The sequence below is a fragment of the Aquarana catesbeiana genome, linkage group LG07, assembly GCF_042186555.1.
Source record: "Aquarana catesbeiana isolate 2022-GZ linkage group LG07, ASM4218655v1, whole genome shotgun sequence".
NCBI classification, from domain to species: domain Eukaryota; kingdom Metazoa; phylum Chordata; class Amphibia; order Anura; family Ranidae; genus Aquarana; species Aquarana catesbeiana.
In genome coordinates this window covers 93044282-93066860 of record NC_133330.1, presented here as the reverse complement: position 1 = coordinate 93066860, position 22579 = coordinate 93044282, and the positions used below count along the sequence as shown (strand labels likewise).

The 22579-nt window shown below is 42.3% G+C and overlaps 1 protein-coding gene across 5 annotated transcripts in view; it reads left to right on the top strand.

Annotated features, from left to right (window-relative positions):
* The window catches only part of CSF2RB (colony stimulating factor 2 receptor subunit beta), a 94104-nt gene that overhangs the window by 68563 nt on the left and 2962 nt on the right, over window positions 1-22579 (top strand). For 4 of the 5 annotated variants that reach the window (XM_073592495.1, XM_073592491.1, XM_073592490.1 and 1 more), the window contains 2 exons: window positions 4408-4493; window positions 5359-5412. In XM_073592495.1, coding sequence (XP_073448596.1) covers window positions 4408-4493; window positions 5359-5412 — 140 coding nt within the window. The remainder of the gene's footprint in view (window positions 1-4407; window positions 4494-5358; window positions 5413-22579) is intronic. The other variant, XM_073592492.1, reaches the window with a different exon arrangement.

Below are 22579 nucleotides of genomic sequence, written 5' to 3'. Positions count from 1 at the left end.
AAGGGCACATGCTTAACATGGCTGAGACCTCTTATTCTGTTTCGCATGCATTTTGAATGGTTACTTCACGGTTTTATGAGTATTGATCTACATGAGGCTTGCAGTGAACCCTAGATTTACATGGATTCAAGATCATAGACCAATGGAACTGCTACTCCTTCATGCCACAAAAATGTTATATTCTCAGCCATATTATAGCGATTAAATCGCCGAAGCTTACATGGCTGCAACTCAGAGATAGAAAATCGTAATTTTGCTGTTTATTTGTGTAACACCACCCCCGTAGGAGCCGCTGAATAGGATGGGTTCTTTTGTTCTCAGCCCTAGATTCCTCAGGAGTTTCAACCTCTCTGACCCCCCCTGGCGAGGTAATAGCCTGTATAGTCTCACAAACTTGCCAGGCAATGTCTGTCACCCAGCGATAATGTTTTACTAGAAAGACAAGTAGAAAGTCAATAGTAGAAGACAGCATTCTGTATTTTGAATATGATCAATAGATAACCACTCTATTACCACATGCATTAAATATAGCATTAACATTCTTCAACATATAGAGCAGGGATATGCAATTAGCGGACCTCCAGCTGTTGCAGAACTAGTCCCATCATGCCTCTGCCTCTGGGTTTCATGCTTCTGGCTGTCAGAGTCTTGCTATGCCTCATGGGACTTGTAGTTCTGCAACAGCTGGAGGTCCGCTAATTGCATATCTCTGATATAGAGTATCACTAGCGGAGGCACAGACATTTCGGCAGGTGTATGGCAGTGCCAATAGCTGGGAGACTAGGTGGGAATGAGCTTCTGCTGTCAGCGGATCTAGTGTATAGCAACAAGAAAGCATGGGCTTCCAGCTCTCTCACTGACTCCTGTACTCAGTGTTCTGCTCTGGTGATGAAAAACACCCCTTCAGTTTGGAGTTTTCACCAATCCAGCATTCTGTAGTCATGGGCTTGCACACCCGTGGTATCTCGACAGCACTGAAGGAGAAGTTTTGTAGTTGACAAGAACTGCTGACAGTTTTATACTCTGACCACTGATTGAAACTGAGCCCGTCTGGCTCAGCCTACTTAGTGGTACTGTCCTTTGGACCCGGCTCCCAGACTCCTGCAGCAAAAAGAGTGGCTTTTCCTGGGCAATTCTACTTAAGCTCCCCTCGGCCCCTACTCCGCCTCCAAAGCATTCCAGGATATGTAGGCCCAGGTGCTCTATTACATGGCTGTTGCTTTTGGTTTACACATCCCAAAGTTCCAAGTCTCTTGCATAAAATCTCTTATGGGTTCTCTTAGTTTTAGTTCTCCCCCTAATGATTGCAGAGAGAATGATGCGTCATGTCTTCAATGTAGCACACCCCCTAAGGAGCGGCAAGTAGAATAGGATCCCCCACCCTGCACAGCCAGGCACACCAAATTTTTACAGTCTCCCAGAGTCAGAAAACAGTCCAGTACTTTGTTTTATTGAAGGTAATAAACTTGGATGGGGATAGGGGTATTATGGGATCCCGCTTGTCTTCAGAGCAAACTTAAGGGACACTTCTATATACAGCCTATATACAGCTCCAACTTCTTCCTCCAGTACACACTTGCTTGGTTCCCAGCTGTGCCACTCCAAAAGGATGTGTAGCAATAGCCCATTACAAGCAGAGACTCACAGCCCCTATTCTTGTAGAACGTTGGAGTGACACAGCTAACACATTTCCAGTACTTCCTCCCATGGTCACTAAACCCAGCACCACCTCTTAAGGCACTGCCAACCTGTCTAGCTGCCCCTTTCACTAGCCCTCTTGGCTAATTTCTCCACAGTCCTCCCAGAGTGACACTCACCAGCCCACCTGGCTGACTTTTCAGGAGATCTCCCGCACCTGCTGTCATCTCACGTGCTCCCATGCTTCCAGGATAGGACTCCTCCATGTGTTATAGAGGGTCCCTCCAGCACTTGAGCCCCAGGCCTGAGGTCACCCCCCCAGACTAAGGGGCACCCTCAAGGGCTACCGACAGTCTCCTCAGCGCTCCATCTTCCATTTGACTGCCCCTGTTGGCATGACCCATGCCTATTTATGAGGTGGCCTGCCCCCTGCCAGCCCATTTGCTGGGGATTAGCTGGGGTCCTCATAAATATGCCAAGCAGCTCCTCCTAGCCTCCACCCGCTACATCTGGAAGCTTCTCCAAGGTTACAGAAACAGGGGAAGACACCAGAGCTGCTAAGTCATCCAGCCTCCCTGAGTCACTCAACCCAGACCTAGATTCAAGCCAGGCCTGGCTCTTAGCTAAACCAATTTTCCTATACTAAGAAACCTATTTACATCTAGCACACTAGCTAGAGGGTGCTACATCAATATCACAGGAAAATAAATAAATAATATGGCAAAATCTCGACCTCCATATTATTGCCATCCAGAGCCTGGCTACAATTGTTACTCATTTTTTAAGGACTTTATCTAATGTTAGGGTGTGCTTTTTGCGTTCAACTCTATATAACTCTAAATGTGTTGCACCTTTGAAGTACTTGTAGGCTAATTCTATTTCTTTAGTACTATTTGGAGGATCTCTTGAGTTATACAAAATAATTGTTCTACTGATGACTGAGAACTATATTACTATGCCTCTCTAACCACGCTTGTTTGCATTGGCTATTACATCTAAGAATTTGAAAAGGTTTTGCACAAACTTATACTTACAGCTGTAAATGTTGGGGTATGAACTTTGCCTTTTCAATACTGATTGGAGGTCCTCACTTAAAATATGGTGAAGATTGTCGGTGTTTTTTTGTATGACAGGATATAACTGTGAAACAATATTCATTTGTGTCATACACTTATCAGCCATAACATTATGAGCACCCATCATTACATTATGAGCACTGAGACTCGGGTGATCACCGATCTGTGTAAGGGGCCGGTCCCGGCCCCTTACCATGTGATCAGCTGTCAGCCAATGACAGCTGATCACATGATCAAAACAAAAGCTCAGTGATCGTTTTTTTTTTCACCTCGGGCTGACAGTGCGAAGAGAAAAAAAAGCCGATCACCAGCTCAGCAGCAAGGGACATCGGTCCCGAAGAGGAGGAGGCAATAATGCCTCATATGTGCCTCAATTGTGCCAACAGTACCCACTGACAGTGCAACCTGACATTGCCACATCACAGTGCCCACAGTGCCCACCAGTGCCACGTATCAATGCCCATAAGTGCCACCTATCAATGCCTACAAGTGCCACCTATCAATGCCCACCATTGCCACCTAACAATGCCCACCAGTGGTGCCAATCAGTGCCACAAAGCAGTGTACAAGATTAGTGCCCATTATTGCCACCAATCAGTGCCCATCACTGCCACCCATCAGTGCCCATCACTGCCACCTATCAGTGCCCATTGGTGCCGCCTCATCAGCGTACATCAATGAAGGAGAAAAATTACCCTTTTAAAAAATTTTATAACAAAATATAAAAAAAAATAATTTTTTTTTTTTTAAATTCGGTCTTTTTAAATTTTTTTAACAAAAAATAAAAACCGCAGAGGTGATCAAATGCCACCAAAAGAAAGCTCTATTTGTGGGGAAAAAATGATAAAAATTTCATTTGGGTACAGTGTTGCATGACCGCGCAATTGTCATTCAAAGAGCGTCAGCGCTGAAAGCTGAAAATTGGTCTGGATAGGAGGGGGGTTTAAGTGCCCGGTAAGCAAGTGGTTAAATCAGAGCCAGCATTAACTTTTTCAGCAATTTGAGCTACAGTAGCTCGTCTATTGGATCAGACTACACAGGCAGGCCATTGCTTCCCACGTGCATCAATGAGCCTTGGACATCCATGACCCTGTCGCTGGTCTCCCAGTTTTCCTTCCTTGGACTGCTTTTGGTAGGTCTGGACAACTGCAGACCAGGAACATCCCACAAGTTTTTGTGCAGTTTTTGAGTTGCTCTGACCCAGTTGTCTATTACAATTTGGCCCTTGTCAAAGTCACTGAAATCCTTACGCTTGCTCATTTTTTCTGCTTTCAACAAATCAGCTTCAAGGACAACATGTTCACTTGCTGCCTAATATATCGCCCCACTTTCAGGTGCCATTGTAATGAGATAATCAATAACTCCTTTTACTTGTCAGTGGTCATAATGTTATCGCTGATCAGTGTATGCTTTAAATATACTTTGGAAAAAATGATGGCCAAGTTATGACCATTACTACTGGAAAACAATCTATTAGCCTGTTGACCATTACTCAATTTTTTGGATTATCAAATAGCATTTGGGAATTTATTTTAAATTGTTTTAATAAGTGTGACCATCTATTTATCTATTTTAAAGTTTTTTCTCATATAATTATAATTATAATTATAAGAGTTTCCATGTGTAGAGTTTATGTAGCTCCTAGTAGCACTTATAACATCTTTATATGGAAACTTTGCTTTGTTTTTGTAAGGGATACTGGAAACTGAGCTTCAGCCCATTGATACATCAAGACTTTTATGCAGAAGAGGAAAAACATTCAAGATGTGTTCCAATCAGGTGAGAAATAATGACTTTTCTTGTGCATTTTTTACAGTAATACCTAAAAGATTTTTCAACATATGCACCTCATGTTTTTTTTAATTAAATCTTTATTAAAGTGGTTGTACACCCTGTACAACCACTTTTACCTACAGGTAAGCCTATATTAAGGCTTACCTGTAGGTGCTTGAAATATCTCCTAAACCTCCATGGTTTATGAGATATTTACTAAAAGGATGAGCGCCGATGAATACGGCACACGCGCCGATGTCATCAGCGCATGCGCCGTTTAGAAAGGGCACATCGTGCCGTTTCTATTAGGGGTCATGCCGTGACTGGCGGCTCCCACGTGCATGCGCGGGAGTGACATCACACGACTCCGGCCAGTCACAGAGCCAGAGTTCGCGGCCCAGGAAAGAAGAGGGGCAAAGATGTAAGCTCCCTGCTCGTGGGGACAACGGTAACAGCACGGGCTTCTGTGTCAGATAGGTGACACATAATGGGCAACTTTTACTATGCGATGCATAGTAGCCCATTATGCTTTACCTTTGCAGGGAAATAAAGAGGAAGTAAAACCCACCAGGGTTTACTTCCTCTTTAACCACTTGACTTCTAGAAGATTTTGCCCCCTTCATGACCAGGCCCTACTTTAACTGGCAATTGCGCGACCATGCAACGCTGTACGCAAATGAAATTTATATAATTTTATTCATACAAATAGAGCTTTCTTTTAGTGGTATTTGAGCACCACTGGGTTTTTCATATTTTTGCTATATAAACTACAAAAGACCAACAATTTTGAAAAGAAACCCCACCATTTTCTACTTTATGTTATAAATTTAAATATCATATCCAGTAAAATCAAATTTCTTCATAAATTTAGGCCAAAATGTATTCTGCTACATGGCTTTGGTAAGAATATCCCAACATGGCTTTGGTAAGAATATCCCAATAAGTATATATTAATGGGTATGTGTGAAAATTATAGCGTCTACAAACTATGGTATATATGCTTGAAAATGTATCAATCCTGATGTACTTGAGATACTGGCCTATCTCAATTCTTGACACCCTTAAAACACCAGGACAGTACAAATACACCCCAAATGACCCCTTTTTAAAAAGTAGACAGTCTGCGGTATTGGGGACAGTATGTGAAAAAATGTAAATCATTTTTTATTCAATTTTTTAAACATTTTTTTTCTTTTTTTGACATTTTTGTTTTCATTTTTTTAACATTTTCTTTTTTTTTTGTACATCCTCTCATCAGAGTACTTCACCCTGGGAGGGAGTGGGGGGGGGGGGTGATCGTATAAGATTATTGCTTATACAACGATGATCACTGTATATGCCATAGTTTTAGCTGTTATGAATGGGTTAACATTCATGAACAAGTTGCTTATGTTTGTGATCTACAGCTAATCACATAGTACAGGTAGCCAAGTAGCATGTGATTGCTTTGGGCCAATCACAGGTCACAACAGTAAGCAAGCTGTTCATAAATGGTAATCCATTTATGGTAGCTTGTTTACATTGTTATCATGAGATTATTATAATAAAGGATTTATATAGCGCCAACAGTTTGTGCAGCACTTTACAATATAAAGGGACAATACAATTCAATACAAGAGGTTAGGAGGGCCCTGCTCCTGCGAGCTTACAATGTAATAGGGATGGGCTGGTGGGAAACTTAAAAACTGTGAGAGATGAACTCATGGGAGAAATAGAAGATTTGGTTATTAGCTGAAGGCAGAATAGGCTTCCCTGAAGTGATGAGTCTTCAGGGATCGCTTAAAAGTGGACAGAGTAGGAGATACCTGGAAAAATTGGGGTAATGTGTTCCAGAGGATGGGAGAGGCTCTGGAGAAGTCCTGGAGACTAGCATGGGAGGAGGAGAAAAGGGTGTAAGAGAGCAGGAGGTCTTGGGAAGAACAGAGAGGACAGTTTGGGTGATATTTGGAGACAAGATTGGTGATGTAGCTCAGGGCAGAGTCGTAAATGGCTTTGTATTGTTATTGTTTGAATTGTATTCATTGGGCAATGGGAAGCCAGTGGAGGGACTGGCAGATTTGGGTGGTAGATACTGGACAGTTGGTAAGGTGGATGAGTCTGGCAGCAGTATTCATGATAGACTGAGAGGACTGACTGGAGTGAGGTAGGCCAATGAGGATGTGATCGTTTTGACCAATCATAGTGATCACATGATACCCAGTACCCAGTACCTGGTTACCAGTAATTGTAATCTGCAGTGACTGTTGAACACAGTGGTCACAGTAGCAGCGTGCTGCTAGCCCCTAACCTGGAACAGGCTGGATGATATACAGGTATGTCATTCAGCCTGCTCATGCTGCCCGCATGCAGTCCAGAAGCAGTTGAAGCCTAATCCCACCCAAAACTTTTTTTTTTAAATTCCGATAGAGTGGGGATGAGGTTACATTACTGTCAAGTTTTTATTTCTTTCTGTGATTCGGTTGGGGAGATTTTTTCTCACTTTTTTATTCCTTGTGAAACAAGAAAGTGAGCAGAGATTTTAATGCTGAATAAATAAGGTTTTTCAACATTTGACAATGTAAACAAACATGTCAAACAAACAAAAACACAGCTATAATAATGCACTGTAAATGTTAACTTGATGTCTGGACCAAAATTATACTTAAAGATACTTATCAGGCAATGTGAATAAAGTGTTGTAGAAAATAAAAGTTTTATAAAAGTGAAAATGGACCACTCATTAATATTCATGTCCTCATCTTCCTGTACACACATGTGTAAATATCACTTTTGTTGTAGCACATCCTATGGCAAGAATGAAAAAAAATGTGTAGAGTCTCTCCAAAGCGCATACAAGACCCTCATGGTTTTGGGTTTTAAGGAGTACCTCATGCATAAAAACAGATCCTTACTACACTCTTGGATCTGGTACAGATTTTAAGGGGGACTCTACGCATAAAAAAAAAAAAAAAAAAGCAAGCATTAGGTCCCCCTAAAAATCCATACCAGCTATTTAAATCTGAGCATGCAGCCTGGCCCTCTTCTGAACCATACCAGGCCACATGACCTCACCATTGGTGGGTACTTTATCAGGGGGATCCCCCTGGCAAAGCACTTTGTCCCCATGTTGATGACATGGGCCTCTTCCCCACAACCCTGGTCAATGGTTGTGGGGGTCTGTGGGCAAGGGACTTATCGGAATCTGTAGGGAAATGCCGACGGAGGTTATCCCATTGGCAAGTCCGACCGTGTGTACACAGCATAAGATTTTCTGCTCCTGCTGAACAAGAGGGCCGAACAGGCAAATGTTTGGGTGGTTGTCCATACCCAACTATCAGCTCTGACTGATTTGGGAAGCCCACAAGGCAGTGAGTAGAGTAGAGAGCGACGTCAGAGAGAGAGAGCAGACGTGCGTGTGAAGCTCTGGCTTCCAGTAGCTCCGGCCATCCGGCCACCTTTAGCCTTCCTTCATCCAGGACTATCCCGGACTCCCAGCTGTATAGTCACCGGGACACCAGGACCCCCCTCACCCAGCTACGTGACCAGGAACGGAATGGGATCCCCGGACCCTTCCCGTCGCCCTGCCAGCCCCACTCTCACCGCTCACCGCTCCACCACGCCATCACGGTAAGAACGCTATCCGCTGATCTCAGCTGTCAGCCTCCGGAGCAGTCCCACAGGACACACCTCGGTTCCGGCCAGCTCCACTAACGCCGGCCCGCCGCTCACCCCCCAGCCTCCATCGGAAGCCGAGCACTCCATCCTACCGGGCCCAATCAGCAGACGGGACCACAACCACCCGGGAGCCGAGCATCAGGACAGCCCGCGGCTCGGGCCTAGCCTGTCGGCCTCCATGGTCCACCCAGGGGGCCGCAATCTCCACCCTCCACCGGAGCTCAGCCCAGATCGCCAACCAGCAGGTCAGTATCAGGACCGGGTCCCTCCCGACCCTCCCGGGTCTGCACCGGCCTACCTCCAGGTAGGACCCACCATCCCTCCGACCCCCTCTGCTCACGGTCCCCGCCCCCCAGGGCACCACTGCAGCCGCCGTCCAATCACCCCCACTGCTCTAAGTCACTAGACTCGGGGGACAGACCACAGCTGCGGCATAGCTCCGGCAAGCCAGCACCGCATACCCCTCCCACACCCGTCCAGGGGGCTCCGTGCCCTATTTCACCTGGGACACCCCCTGCAGGGACACAGGTTAACACCAGGGACCAGGATATCCACGGCTCTGGCCTGACTAGCGTCCTCCATAGATCGTCCAAGATGCAGGCACCACCAGGCTAATTAGTAGTCGGAACCCCCCTACCAATTGCCCCCTTCTCCCTCTCCTCTGGATCTTCCTGCTCAGGTAAGCCCACCGGGTACCCTAGCAGTTGGTACAGGCTCCTCGAGTCGATCGCCCATTTCTCCAGTATTGCCTTGTAACTTGCAGAACTATGTTCAAAATGTAAATTGTTCAATAAAAACTTTTTAAAAAAAAATCTGCCCAGCCATGCCATTGTGACGTATATCGTCATGCGTTGGTCGGCAAGTGGTTAAAGACGGCCCTGGGCAGGTTGTTAGCAGGCATAAGAGTAACAATACTGTGTGTGTGGGGGGGGGGGGGGTCATGTAAAGGGTGAAATACTGTGTGTGGGGTGATAATTGAATTTGTATTGTTTTAAGTATATTCTTGTTTTCAAACAACATTGATTCTTTCTTAAGAATGGGGGGGGGGGGGGGGGCGCAGTTTGCCATCTTCGCCCTGGGTACCAAATGGCATTGTCCCAGCACTGGCTCCAGTTTTTCTCTGTGAAGAGAGGAGAACCTTCCAGAAGAACAATCATCTCTGCAGCACTCCACCAATCAGGCCTGTATGGTAGAGTGGCCAGACAGAAGCCACTCCTCCGTAAAAAGCACGTCAGCCCACCTGGAGTTTGCCAAAAGACACCTGAAGGACTCTCAGACCATGAGAAACAAAATTCTCTGGTCTGGTGAAACAAAGGTTGAGCTCTTTGGCCTGAATGACAAGCATCATGTCTGGAGGAAACCAGGCACCGCTCATCACCTAGTCAATACATCCCTACAGTGAAGCATGGTGGTGGCAGCATCATGCTGTGGGGTGTTTTTCAGCGGCAGGAACTGGGAGAATAGTCAGGATCAAGGGAAATATGACTGCAGCAATGTACAGAGACATCCTTGATGAAAACCTGCTCCAGAGCGCTCTGGACCTCAGATTGGGGTGAAAGTTCAAGATAACAAAGGAGTGGCTATGGGACAACTTTGTGAAAATCCTTGAGTGGCCCAGCCAGAGCCCAAACTTGAACCCGATTGAACATCTCTGGAGAGATCTGAAAATGGCTGTGCACCGAAGCTCCCCATCCAACCTTATGGAGCTTGAGAGGTCCTGCAAAGAAGAATGGGGGAAACTGCCCAAAAATAGGCATGCCAGGCTTGTAGCATCATACTCCTTGAGGCTCTAATTGGTGCCAAAGGTGCTTCAACAGAGTATTGAGCAAAGGCTGTGAATACTTACGTACATGGGATTTTTCCTCGGTTTTTATTTTTAATAAAATTGCAAAGATTTCAAACAAACTTCTTTCACGTTGTCATTATGTTTGTAGAATTTTGAAGAAAATAATGAATTAAATCCATTTTGGAATAAGGCTGTAACATAACAAAATGTGGAAAAAGTGAAGCGCTGTGAATACTTTGTGAAAGCATTTTTTTTTCTTCATTGATCCAAATATTTTAATTTCTACAACTGTTTATGTCTAATTAAATAAAAAAATAAACAAAATTGTTTTTTTTTTGTTTTTTTTTTTTATGAAAGCCCTATGTACAGAAATGTAGTCTAAATAAATACTTTGCTTTCTTGTTTGGTAAGCACCACTACTATCCGCCGTGACATGCATCAGATCATCTGCTGAGTGCAGCCATGTTTCTGTAGCACTGTACAAACAAGTTTGTATGATTTTGTCTGGAGAGGGAGAGTAAAGCCTCGTACTCACGATCGAATTTTCGGCAGGGAATTGTGTGATGAGACTGTTTGCCTAAAATCCGACCGTTAGCACGCTCCTTCAGACAATTGTTGTCCAACTTTCCGCCAACAAATGTTGGATGGCAGGCTAGTAAATTTTTGGCGGACAACGGTCTGTTGTCAGATTTTCGTATCGTGTGTACACAAATCCGTCACACAAAAGTCCAAAGTACAAACACGCATGCTCAGAATCAATGCTCACCAAACATGACATTAGCAGAAGGTGCCCAAAGGGTGACGCCCAAGAGCTGAAATTCCACGTAGTACGTCACTACGTTCGTGTTTGTTGGCCGACAATTGTGTGACGTTAGTATGCAAGACAAGTTCCTGGCACACGCCTGGACAAAAGTCTGACGCTCTGTTGGCCAACAATCCGATCGTGTGTACGAGGCTTGAGCCCTTGTGATCCTTGATGGCAATGTATGATTGCCTTTAGCAGATGAGGTAAATGTAGGATTTAGGGTGTTTTAAAAAGGCTATTCCAACTGTCTATGGTGCTATTAGCAAAGCATAATACCAGCTCTTATCAATAAAATTTTTTTTTTTCCTTCCATGAAGTTTTTATTACATTTTATGACCTACAGAGAATATACCTGTCACATAGTAAAGGTCATATACGGTGAACAATGATAAGAAACTGGGAGACATGTTTAATTAAAATGTTTAATGCCAAATCATGATACTTAAAAAGATAATGCCATTGAATAATATAAGAAAAAAGTATAGAGTTAGCTTATGGTTTCTGCAAATGTGTTGTATACAAACTGCTAAGTGTTAAGAATATAGTGCCATTTTCTGGAGTCTGTGTATATACTGCCAGCACCAGGTGTCTAAAAATTGTAGTGCCAGCTGCTCTTTTAAAGCACCTAGTCAATGATTAAAGTCAATAAAATATGGTGTGTCAGAAGCATGCATAATCAAACTAAAGTTTATATATTTTTCAAACTCAAAGTGGAACTAAAGCCTAAAAAATGGTAGGAGATTTCCTCTGACCCTTCTGCCAAAATCCCCTTCTTCCTAGCAATCTTTTATTTTTGCGTGTGCATTGCCTGCAGTACAGTGCACACTGTCGGCCCACTCTCGCCATCTGTAAGAAGCTGATAATGGAGCCAGGATAGTTTAACTTCAGCAAGCATGCATAGGAGTTATATTAGCAGTGGCTGCCCAACAGCTAGAGAGAAACATTGGAGAAACTGTCAGCAGCTGTGGCAAAGCTGCAAGGGGGATCGCAGACCTTTCAGCGATGGAAAATGGCAAACCCAGAGGTAAATCTGCCATAATTTGCAAGTATGCTGTATGTAGTCTCATATTATGGGAAGAGCTATCACTCCCCACAGTACAGGTTTTATATATATATATATATATATATATATATATATATATATATATATATATATATATATATATACAGTTGGGCAAAAAAGTATTTAGTCAGCCACCAATTGTGCAAGTTCTCCCACTTAAAAAGATGAGAGAGGCCTGTAATTGTCATCATAGGTATACCTCAACTATGAGAGACAAAATGTGGAAACAAGTCCAGACAATCACATTGTCTGATTTTGGAAAGAATTTATTTGCAAATTATGGTAGAAAATAAGTATTTGGTCAATATCAAAAGTTCATCTCAATACTTTGTTATATATCCTTTGTTGGCAATGACAGAGGTCAAACGTTTTCTGTAAGTCTTCACAAGGTCGTTACACACTGTTGCTGGTATGTTGGCCTATTCCTCCATGCAGATCTCCTCTAGAGCAGTGATGTTTTGGGGCTGTCGCTGGGCAACACAGACTTTCAACTCCCTCCAAAGGTTTTCTATGGGGTTGAGATCTGGAGACTGGCTAGGCCACTCCAGGAGTTTGAAATGCTTCTTACGAAGCCACTCCTTTGTTGTCCGGGCGGTGTGTTTGGGATTATTGTCATGCTGAAAGACCCAGCCACGTTTCATCTTCAATGCCCTTGCTGATGGGAGGAGGTTTGCACTCAAAATCTCACGATACATGGCCCCATTCATTCTTTCATGTACACGGATCAGTCGTCCTGTTCCCTTTGCAGAGAAACAGCCCCAAAGCATGATGTTGCCAACCCCATGCTTCACAGTAGGTATGGTGTTCTTTGGTTGCAACTCAGCATTCTCTCTCCTCCAAACACGACGAGTTGTGTTTCTACCAAACAGTTCTACTCTGGTTTCATCTGACCATATGATATTCTCCCAATCCTCTTCTGGATCGTCCAAATGCTCTCTAGCAAACCTCAGACGGGCCCGGACATGTACTGGCTTAAGCAGGGGGACACATCTGGCACTGCAGGATCTGAGTCCCTGGCGGTGTAGTGTGTTACTGATGGTAGACTTTGTTACGTTGGTCCCAGCTCTCTGCAGGTCATTCACTAGGTCCCCCTGTGTGGTTCTGGGATTTTTGCTCACCGTTCTTGTGATCATTTTGACCCCATGGGGTGAGATCTTGCATGGAGCCCCAGATCAAGGGAGATTATAAGTGGTCTTGTATGTCTTCCATTTTCTAATTATTGCTCCCACAGTTGATTTCTTCACACCAAGCTGCTTGCCTATTGCAGATTCAGTCTTCCCAGCCTGGTGCAGGTCTACAATTTTGTTTCTGGTGTCCTTCGACAGCTCTTTGGTCTTCACCATAGTGGAGTTTGGAGTGTGACTGTTTGAGGTTGTGGACAGGTATCTTTTATACTGATAACAAGTTCAAACAGGTGCCATTAATACAGGTAATGAGTGGAGGACAGAGGAGCCTCTTAAAGGAGAAGATACAGGTCTGTGAGAGCCAGAAATCCTGCTTGTTTGTAGGTGACCAAATACTTATTTTCCACCATAAGTTGCAAATAAATTCTTTCAAAAATCAGACAATGTGATTGTCTGGATTTGTTTCCACATTTTGTCTCTCATAGTTGAGGTAGACCTATGATGACAATTACAGGCCTCTCTCATCTTTTTAAGTGGGAGAACTTGCACAATTGGTGGCTGACTAAATACTTTTTTGCCCCACTGTATATATATATATATATATATATATATATATATATATATATATATATATATATATATTTTTTTTTTTTACCATTACCCTTTATTGTAGAAATATATATATATATATATATATATATATATATATATATATATATATATATATATAATGCAGAGTGAGCCAGTGATAAAGAGAGCAGAGCAAACATTTCCCTTTAAACTCTTTCTCTGATTGAAACGCTATATGGTCTTACTGAACATAGCAGGCAGGGAGGAGGAGGGAGAGCAGATAAGTAACTCCTAAGTAAGTTACGTGTGTAATTTGAAGACTAAGCTACTGAGCTCCATAAACAACTGGGCAACAAAAATTGAGGCATGGAGATCCACCTGCTTGCTGTAATTATGAAAGAATCATATTAAATATTGCATATTAGTCTGTTAACAAAACATATATTTTATTTAGATTTTCATGGTACAAAATAACCAAAGAAAATAAATATGAAACACTATTCCTCCCCTTACACTCTACTTAAACAAACAATGGACACCTGGAGCTGCAGCTCAGCTCGGGTGCCCCCATAGCAAGCTGTTTGCTGTGGGGGCACTCGACAGGAGGAAGGGGCCAGGAGCACAGAAGAGGGACCCGAGAAAAGGAGGATCTGGGCTGCTCTGTGCAAATCCATTGCAATAGAGTAGGTAAGCATAATATGTTTGCTATTTTTTATTTTTTTTTTAGGAACAAGACTTTACAATCACTTTAAAGAGGACATCTATCTGCCCATAGCTAGCCTACCCCAGTGTCTGCTGGCACTTAGATTGTGGTCCCGCAAGCTGGGAAATCTTTCTGCAGGGTGATACTGAGAGTGTCATTGTCATGTACATTTGACAGTACGGTGTGAGTTTACCCCACGTTTGTTACATGTTGGTGGCAGCATGGTGAGATCTGGCGGAAGTGGGATCTGACCTGCTGTTATCAAAAAACCCATTTGATGTTCAAAAATCCTTTCAACACAGGTATCTGTGGTGCATCTGCCTAGCTGACATTAATCTAATTTATTAGGATCCCAAACTCTTGTACTGTTGGAAAGTGAAAGCCTAATCCTAATCCTGCCTGTGAGCTGTTCCCTCCTGTGGTGACTATGATAGCATTCTTACTGATACAACCTACTCCTATTCACCTACTGTATAACCCCACTACATTGCTTTTGGCCTCCATGTGCCTTCAAAGCAGCCCCATACAGCAGAGAGAGGGCCTTTTCATGTGGCTTTGAAGGCAACATTTGAAATACACAAATCCTTCAAGTATAGGCTTGGAACAGGCATTCACGCAGTACAAGTTGTTACACAACAAGGTACCAAAGGATATGTAGCCCACAACTGCAATACACAGTATAGCATAATATACCACCGTATCCCTCCCTTTATACTGTAGAATTGTCAGCTCTCCCTAACAGCTCCACACTAACAATATGTAAAATGTGAACCCATTCCTTTTATAGTAAGGAGGTTGGTTTATCCATTCCTTCAGATTATTGGCTATTCTGACCTGGCCAAAGTCTAAGCAGTGTCTTATGGGTTGTTCCTAATTTCTGGCGCAAACCACAAACCACAAACTTATTGGAGATCTGCCTCAAACTCAAGGTTATATGGACGTGAATCTTGTCCATATTCTTCTGTTGTCCCCATTGTTCAGTGCCCCCCCGTTACTCTGTTTCAAATGTCTCTTTATGCTTTGACATACCTCCTTTAGATTTCGATCTGTCCAGACAGTACAGCAACAAGCACAATACACAGATGGTTTAAGTCACCAATAAGGCACAGAAGTTGATTCCAATATAGTTTTACTTCTCAACATACAGTACAGAGGATGTTTTTCCAGTCTTTCATGGTGTAAGAAGACAATGACTTTCTGCAATGAACTGAGACTATCCGAGGGAAAATAAGAAAAGCAAGAGGGGTCTAGCTAGGACTGTCCTAACTATGGACACAAAACTTGCAGTCTACTATTTGCCTGCCCCCCTCCCCCCCTTAGGGTTAAACTATGGGCACCCATATGGGACTTAGTGCTTTGGAGAGAGATAAGTAAACACTACAGATAGATGTACCCAGGCCAGATTTCATGAAGGGGGTTTACATCCACTTTAACCATTTTTTTTCCAAAATAATAAATAACTGTTGCTGTAATTAGGTAGTTGGAATTCAGCTTTGATTTGCCTCTTACATACATTTCATTTAGAAGTACCTTCCATCTAATTCTACCCTGTCCTGCAACTCTGCTGTACATTTTTTCTGCAGAATGTCATAATATATAGCATATAATGGTAAGATAGTACAGAGAGGATTTCGAAAAAAAAATAACTGCCGTCTTACTGCAAATGACAGACTGCGTCATGTATCACTTTTTTTTTTTTTTGCCCATAGGTCTGCTTTTACTGTCTCAAAAGGTGGGGAATGATTTTTAGATGACTGAGCAGATGATAGGAGGCAACCTAACAAAAAGATGATGACAAAACCTTGGGTGTAGTGGTTTAAAAACAAAAAACAAAACAAATAGTGTATATATATATATATATATATATATATATATATATATATATTGATTCGCCTTTGAAATATTTCTTGGCAAAACAGTACCCTTAAGACCATTCAATAGAGCAGACCTTTTAAATAGCTAATATCCTGCCAACAAGCCTATAATAAGCTTCACCAAAGAAGCAGCTTTAGGAATTGATTGTAGTTGCACTAAAGAAAAATTATTGGACTTTCCTCCTTAAAGCTTATCTAATCCCAAGAACAAAAATGTAGTATATTGCATTTTACCAATCCTGGTGTGAGGTGGGATTAGTTTATTATGTTTAAATGTTTTTTCTAGTGATCCTACTTAGCACAATTCTTATTTGTCCTAGGGTGACAACCAGGGCCGGACTTACTATTGGGCTTGACTGGGCTCAAGCCCATGGGCCCCGCCCAATAGGGGGCCCCGCGGCGCCCGCGCTATAGCCGAAAGACGGCTACAGCGCAGATGCCAATTGCCGGGAGAGCGTCCCTGGACATCCTCCTGCTCACTTCCCCTCTGCGCCGCCGCAGGCGCGCATCGTGGAAGTTCTGTGTTGGCCGCGTCCCTTGGACACAGAAAATCACAGATCGTGCTAAATAGCCAATCACAGCGGCCATTTAACACTTGATCGGAGTGTCCAATGGGAGGTGATCTCATATGAGATCATCTTTCATCGTGTCATTAGTGCCACATATTAGTGTCATCTGTCATCAGTGTCACATTTTTCAAGCTTCAATCAGTGGTCATATAAATAGATTATTACGTTTTTTTTTTAACATGTAACACTGTCTACGGTACCAGTCAACATTTTGTTCTATTTAAAATAAAAGACCACTCACCATACCTTATCTATGGAGTAGCAGGGTTGTCACCCCAGGACAGGTTGTGTTTTAGAACTACAGGTCTACAGAACCTCCCCTTGCTGTGCAGGAAATCACAGAAGGCTAAGATTAAGACAGATTTGAGCCCCTTTATTGGTTATATGTAAAAATACAAACAATGTTTTTTAAGGAATATATAATTGCATTCAGTTATGTATTTTATTTACAACTGACTGGAAATTAGCTTCAGAATGTAAAATGCCCCTCCTTTGGAGGCCACGGTGACCATTTTGCTTGCCTTTTACTTAACCACTTGCTTATTGGGCACTTATACCCCCTTCTTGCCCAGGCCAATTTCCAACTTTCAGCGCTGTTACACTTTAAATGATAATTGTGCGGTTATGCAACACTGTACCCATAAGAATTTTTTATTCACACAAATAGAGCTTTCTTTTGGTGGTATTTAATCACCACTGTGGTTTTCATTTTTTGCTAAATAAACAAAAAAAGGCCAAAATTTTGCAAACAGGTAATTTTTCTCCTGTGCTGATGGGCACTTTTATAAGGTGGCACTGATGGGCACTGATAGGCTGCACTGATGGGCACTTATAGGCGACACTAATGGGCACTGATAGGTGGCACTGGTGGGCACTGATCAGGAGACACTAATAAGGCTGCACTGATAGACACTGATAGGTAGCACTGATGGACACTGATAGGTGGCACTGGTGGGCACTGATAGATGGCACTGATGGGCACTGATAGGCAGCATGGAGAGGTGGCACTGATACATGGCACTGATGGGCCCTTATAGGTGGCACTAATGAGCTCTGATAGGTAGCACTAGTGGGCATTGATCAGGGAGCACTGATGAGTAGGCACTGATGGGAACTGATAGGTGACACCGATGGGCACTGATTAGCAGTACTGATAGACACTGATAGGTGGCACTGGTTGGCACTGATTAGCGGCACTGGAGGGCACTGTTTGGCAGCACTAGTGATCACTAAGGGGACCGATGTCCCTCTAACAGCTTTAACGGCTTTCTTCTTTTCTTCACGCTGACAGCATGAAGAAAAAAAAGAGCCCGAAACCAGCTTCTGTTTACTTCCATGATCAGCTGTCATTGGCTGACAGCTGATCACGTGGTAAAGGGCCCGCTGTGACTCACATTCAGCTGAATCTCGGGCGGCGCGAGAATGGGAGGACATCCATGTACACCCTCCTGGCATTTTAAGCCCACGCTGTAGCCGTCTTTCGGCTATAATGCGGGCGCAAAGTGTTTAAAGTGGTATTAAAAAATAGTTTTTTTCCTAAATAGATAAAAATAAAAAAAACTTGAATGTATTTGTTTTTTTTTTAAAGCTGAATAAATATGTATCTGAGCACCATGAACCAAAAACGTTGTTTAACGCATTTTAAATATTCAAAGCAAACTCACCCATCCACCCATGTATCCATGCTTTATTATGTTGAGAAACCACCCCCTAGCATTTCAAGCCAAGGTCATCTTAAGTAAGGGCAGATGACAGCATGTAGATAGATGTATCATTTACTTCCTGGAATCCATCTTTCCTTTGCTCAGGCATGCAGGCAGGAGGGTGTGCTTAGCTGAGAAAAACCCTCCTCCAGATCAAAGAAAAAAAATGCTCATGAAGACTCAAGAGATGTATAACATCATTTTGGCCTAGACCAGAAATCAGGAATCAACTGAAGAAATGTAATTAAAAAGTTAAAACAAGTAAATATATTATACCTTCCTTACCTATTTACTAAAACTAGCAGCATAAGGATTAAAAATAGATGATTAAGAGAGTTTAGTTACACTTTAATTTCTTCCCCAAAGATTTTAACTAATTTCTTATGCCTCATGTAAGAATGTATTTTGCTTGTCCCAATGACAATGTAGGAAGTTAAGGAAAATCTGCAAAAAATAGAGGAGGTTTCAGCCTTACCCATATCTATGTATTGCTGTCTGCTCCCCTTCTTGAGATTTCCTAATTTCCTAGTCTGATGACAACATTGTCTCCCCAATAAAAAACCCTGGACAGCAGTAAAACTCCTTCCCCATTTTATCTAAAACTAAAAAAAAGTTTCTATCTGGAGAAACGCATTAAAGTTTAACTGCGAAACAGCATAGAAAAATCCCATTAACACTACAACCTGTGTGAAAACTTGATTCTTTTAATCTACAGTTGCTGCCACCAAGAAATGTCAGTTATAAATCTGTACCCTTCTTCCTTGCCACCGGCACTGCTTAAAATAGATGTTGGTGTGGCTAATATCTTGATTTCTGTGAGTTTTAATTGGTGGGTTGATACAGCAAAGACAACATAATCAGAAAGAGGCATATCTCATAGTTTAAACAAGGTCACTGTTTTAACAGCTAGTCTTTCTGTGCACGGTGGAGGTTTTCCAGCAATGGTATTTTAAAATTATAGAGAATCAATAGTAACTAAATTTAATAAAGTGCATTTTGCTATGGGATTTGAAATGTTCAGAATGATTAAATAAATCAGCAATGATGCCTTTAAAGCAAACCTATTGCCGTGTGTAACAATACATTAAAAATCAACTCCAAGCATCAAGTAAAAAGCTTTTGGTGAACTGCTAATGCTGTTCTGAAAATATTGCCACTATACAAAAGTCCTTTCTGTTTACCTTATGTGAGTCCAATATTATTTTCATATTGTAAGACTCAGCAGGACATTCCCAAACTGGGGAGGACAATAGCATCTAGCAAACCATTCTGCCTGATTTGACACATACTTGTTCAACATATTCTTGCTAAAAACTGTAATTATTTCCATATAATATCCAACTTTATTGGCAGGATTGAAGCTGATTGATCACTGAGGTGGCATAATTAAATTTTTTAAAACATTTTCTCTGTTACTGACTTGGTAAGCCTTGTCCTGCACTGTGTCTCTGTAGATGGGAATCTTAAGCCAGGTACACACTTAGTTTTTTTTCGTGCAACCCCTCGGGGCAGAATAGGACCCAATACCCTATCATTCCTTAATATATAACAGTGTCTATGGACTAATTTTTTACTGAGTAATATTGGTTGGAATAGGTAGTGATGAATGGTAACAATAAGGTTTTATTACTGTCACCAATTTCTCCCGGCCTTTCTACCAAAAGTTGATCTCTCTGCAAATTTTGAACTGAAGAGACAACTTCTTCCAGTGCCTCCCCATAATACCCTTTTTCCAGAAACCTTCCTGTTAAAATTTTAGCCTGGGCATTATAGTCTTCCACTTTTGTACAGTTTCGTCTCAGCCTCATGTATTGACTATGTGGTATGGATTGTAGCCATAACCGATGATGGCAGCTATCTAAGGGAATGAAGGAATTACAGTCGGTGGATTTGAAGAAGGTAGATGTAACAAAACATCCTTTTTCGACCCCAATCCTCAAATCAAAAAAATGTATTTCCTCCCTACTTACCTCATATTTAAACTCTATGCCCCTTTCATTAGTATTCAAGGATTCCATGAAAGTGTTCAAACTTTTTTGGCTACCATCCCATAGGAGGGGGACATCATCGCTATACCTAGCCCACATGACCAACTTAGGTCTCTGGTGGCCATAAATGACGTCCTCCTCCCAATTGGCCATAAAAAGATTTGCCAAACTTGGGGCGTACTTATCCCCCATGGCTACACCTTTATTCTGGAGGTGATATTTGGTATCATACCAGAAATAGTTATGCGTAGTTTTGAGTTTCAGAAGTTCCAAAATGAAGTCCTTCTGATGACTAGGTAAATCTGGTCTCTCATTTAAATAATAGGCTACTGATGTAAGGCCGCATTCATGAGGTATCACCGTATACAGTGAAGTCACATCTGCCATAACTAACCAGCACCCTTCCCTATAATCTTATTGACTCAATAGGCTGATTGTATGCCTAGTATCTTTGATATAAGAGGGCATTTGTTTAACAGGTGGTTGAAGGTAATAATATATTTGCCCACCCAGGAAGTGACCGAGTCAATGCTGCTAATGATTGGATGACACATCAGATTTTTATGACTTTTAGGCAGATAATACATGACAGGGGTGCGTGGGGCTACTGGTACCAAAAATACCTTCTCTTTTTTATTTAAAACACCTTGTTTAAAACCTATATTTCCATTTTTTTCTAATTCTATTTTATAAGTACGCACTGGGTCTCCTTTTAGGGGAACATAGGTCTCTCTATCGCCCAGAATTCATTCCATCTCTCCTAAATAATCACTTTTGTCTAAAACCACAATCCCCCCCTTTGTCCGCTGGTCTGATAACTAACTCTCTTTGTTTGCATAATTGTTCCAGACCTTGTTCTAATTCCTCCTGCATCTTAACATTTAGGGACCTTGCTTTGTGCACTGGTCCAAATCATTAGGTGGAGGGCAGATTAAGGTGTGGGGTTGTTTTTCAAGGGTTGGGCTTGGCCCCCTAGTTCCAGTGAAGGGAACTCTTAAGGCATTAGCATACCAAGATATTTTGGACAATTTCCTGCTCCCAACTTTGTGGGAACAGTTTGGGGATGGCCCCTTCCTGTTCCAACATGACTGCACACCAGTGCACAAAGCAAGGTCCATAAAGACATGGATGAGCGAGTTTGGAGTGGAGGAACTTGACTGGCTTGCACAGAGTCTTGGCCTCAACCCGATAGAACACCTTTGAAATGAATTAGAGCGGAGACTGCGAGCCAGGTCTTCTCATTCCACATCAGTGCCTGACCTCACAAATGCGCTTCTGGAAGAAAGGGCAAACATTCCCATAGACACACTCCTAAACCTTGTGGACAGCCTTCCCAGAAGAGTTGAAGCTCTTATAGCTGTCCTATAGATGAATGGACCAACTCATTATTGAACACTATGGACTAAGACTGAGATGCCATTAAAGTTCATGTGCATGTAAATGCAGGTGTCCCAATACTTTTGGTGATATAGTGTGAGTGTGTGTGTGTGTGTATATATATATAAATATATATATATATATATATATATATATATATATATATACACACACACAAATGATTGTCAATATTTCATATTTTTTTAATACACTGTACTTTATGCACTTTATGCTATAAGAAAATCAACCTGGAAGCGTTGCGCATAGCTTCCATTCGGGCTAATCATTCAAATTTTTATATATAAATATATTCTACATTAAAAGGGGAACATACAACTCAATCACATAAATTTCCATAAACCTATACTGAAGGACAATGCCCCTTCTTGTGAAGAAGCCTTAAATGTAAGTGAGATTACTGTAATGCCCCGTACACACGATCGGACATTGATCGGACATTCTGACAACAAAATCCATGGATTTTTTCAGACGGATGTTGGCTCAAACTTGTCTTGCATACACATGGTCACACAAAGTTGTCGGAAAATCCGATCGTTCTGAACGCGGTGACGTAAAACACGTATGTCGGGACTATAAATGGGGCAGTAGCCAATAGCTTTCATCTCTTAATTTATTCTGAGCATGCGTGGCACTTTGTGCGTCGGATTTGTGTACACACGATCGGAATTTCCGACAACGGATTTTGTTGTCGGAAAATTTTATAGCAAGCTCTAAAACTTTGTGTGTCGGAAATTCCGATGGAAAATGTGTGATGGAGTCTACACACGGTCAGAATTTCCGACAACAAGGTCCTATCACACATTTTCCGTCGGAAAATCCAACCGTGTGTACGGGGCATAACTCTTAGCTGTATAC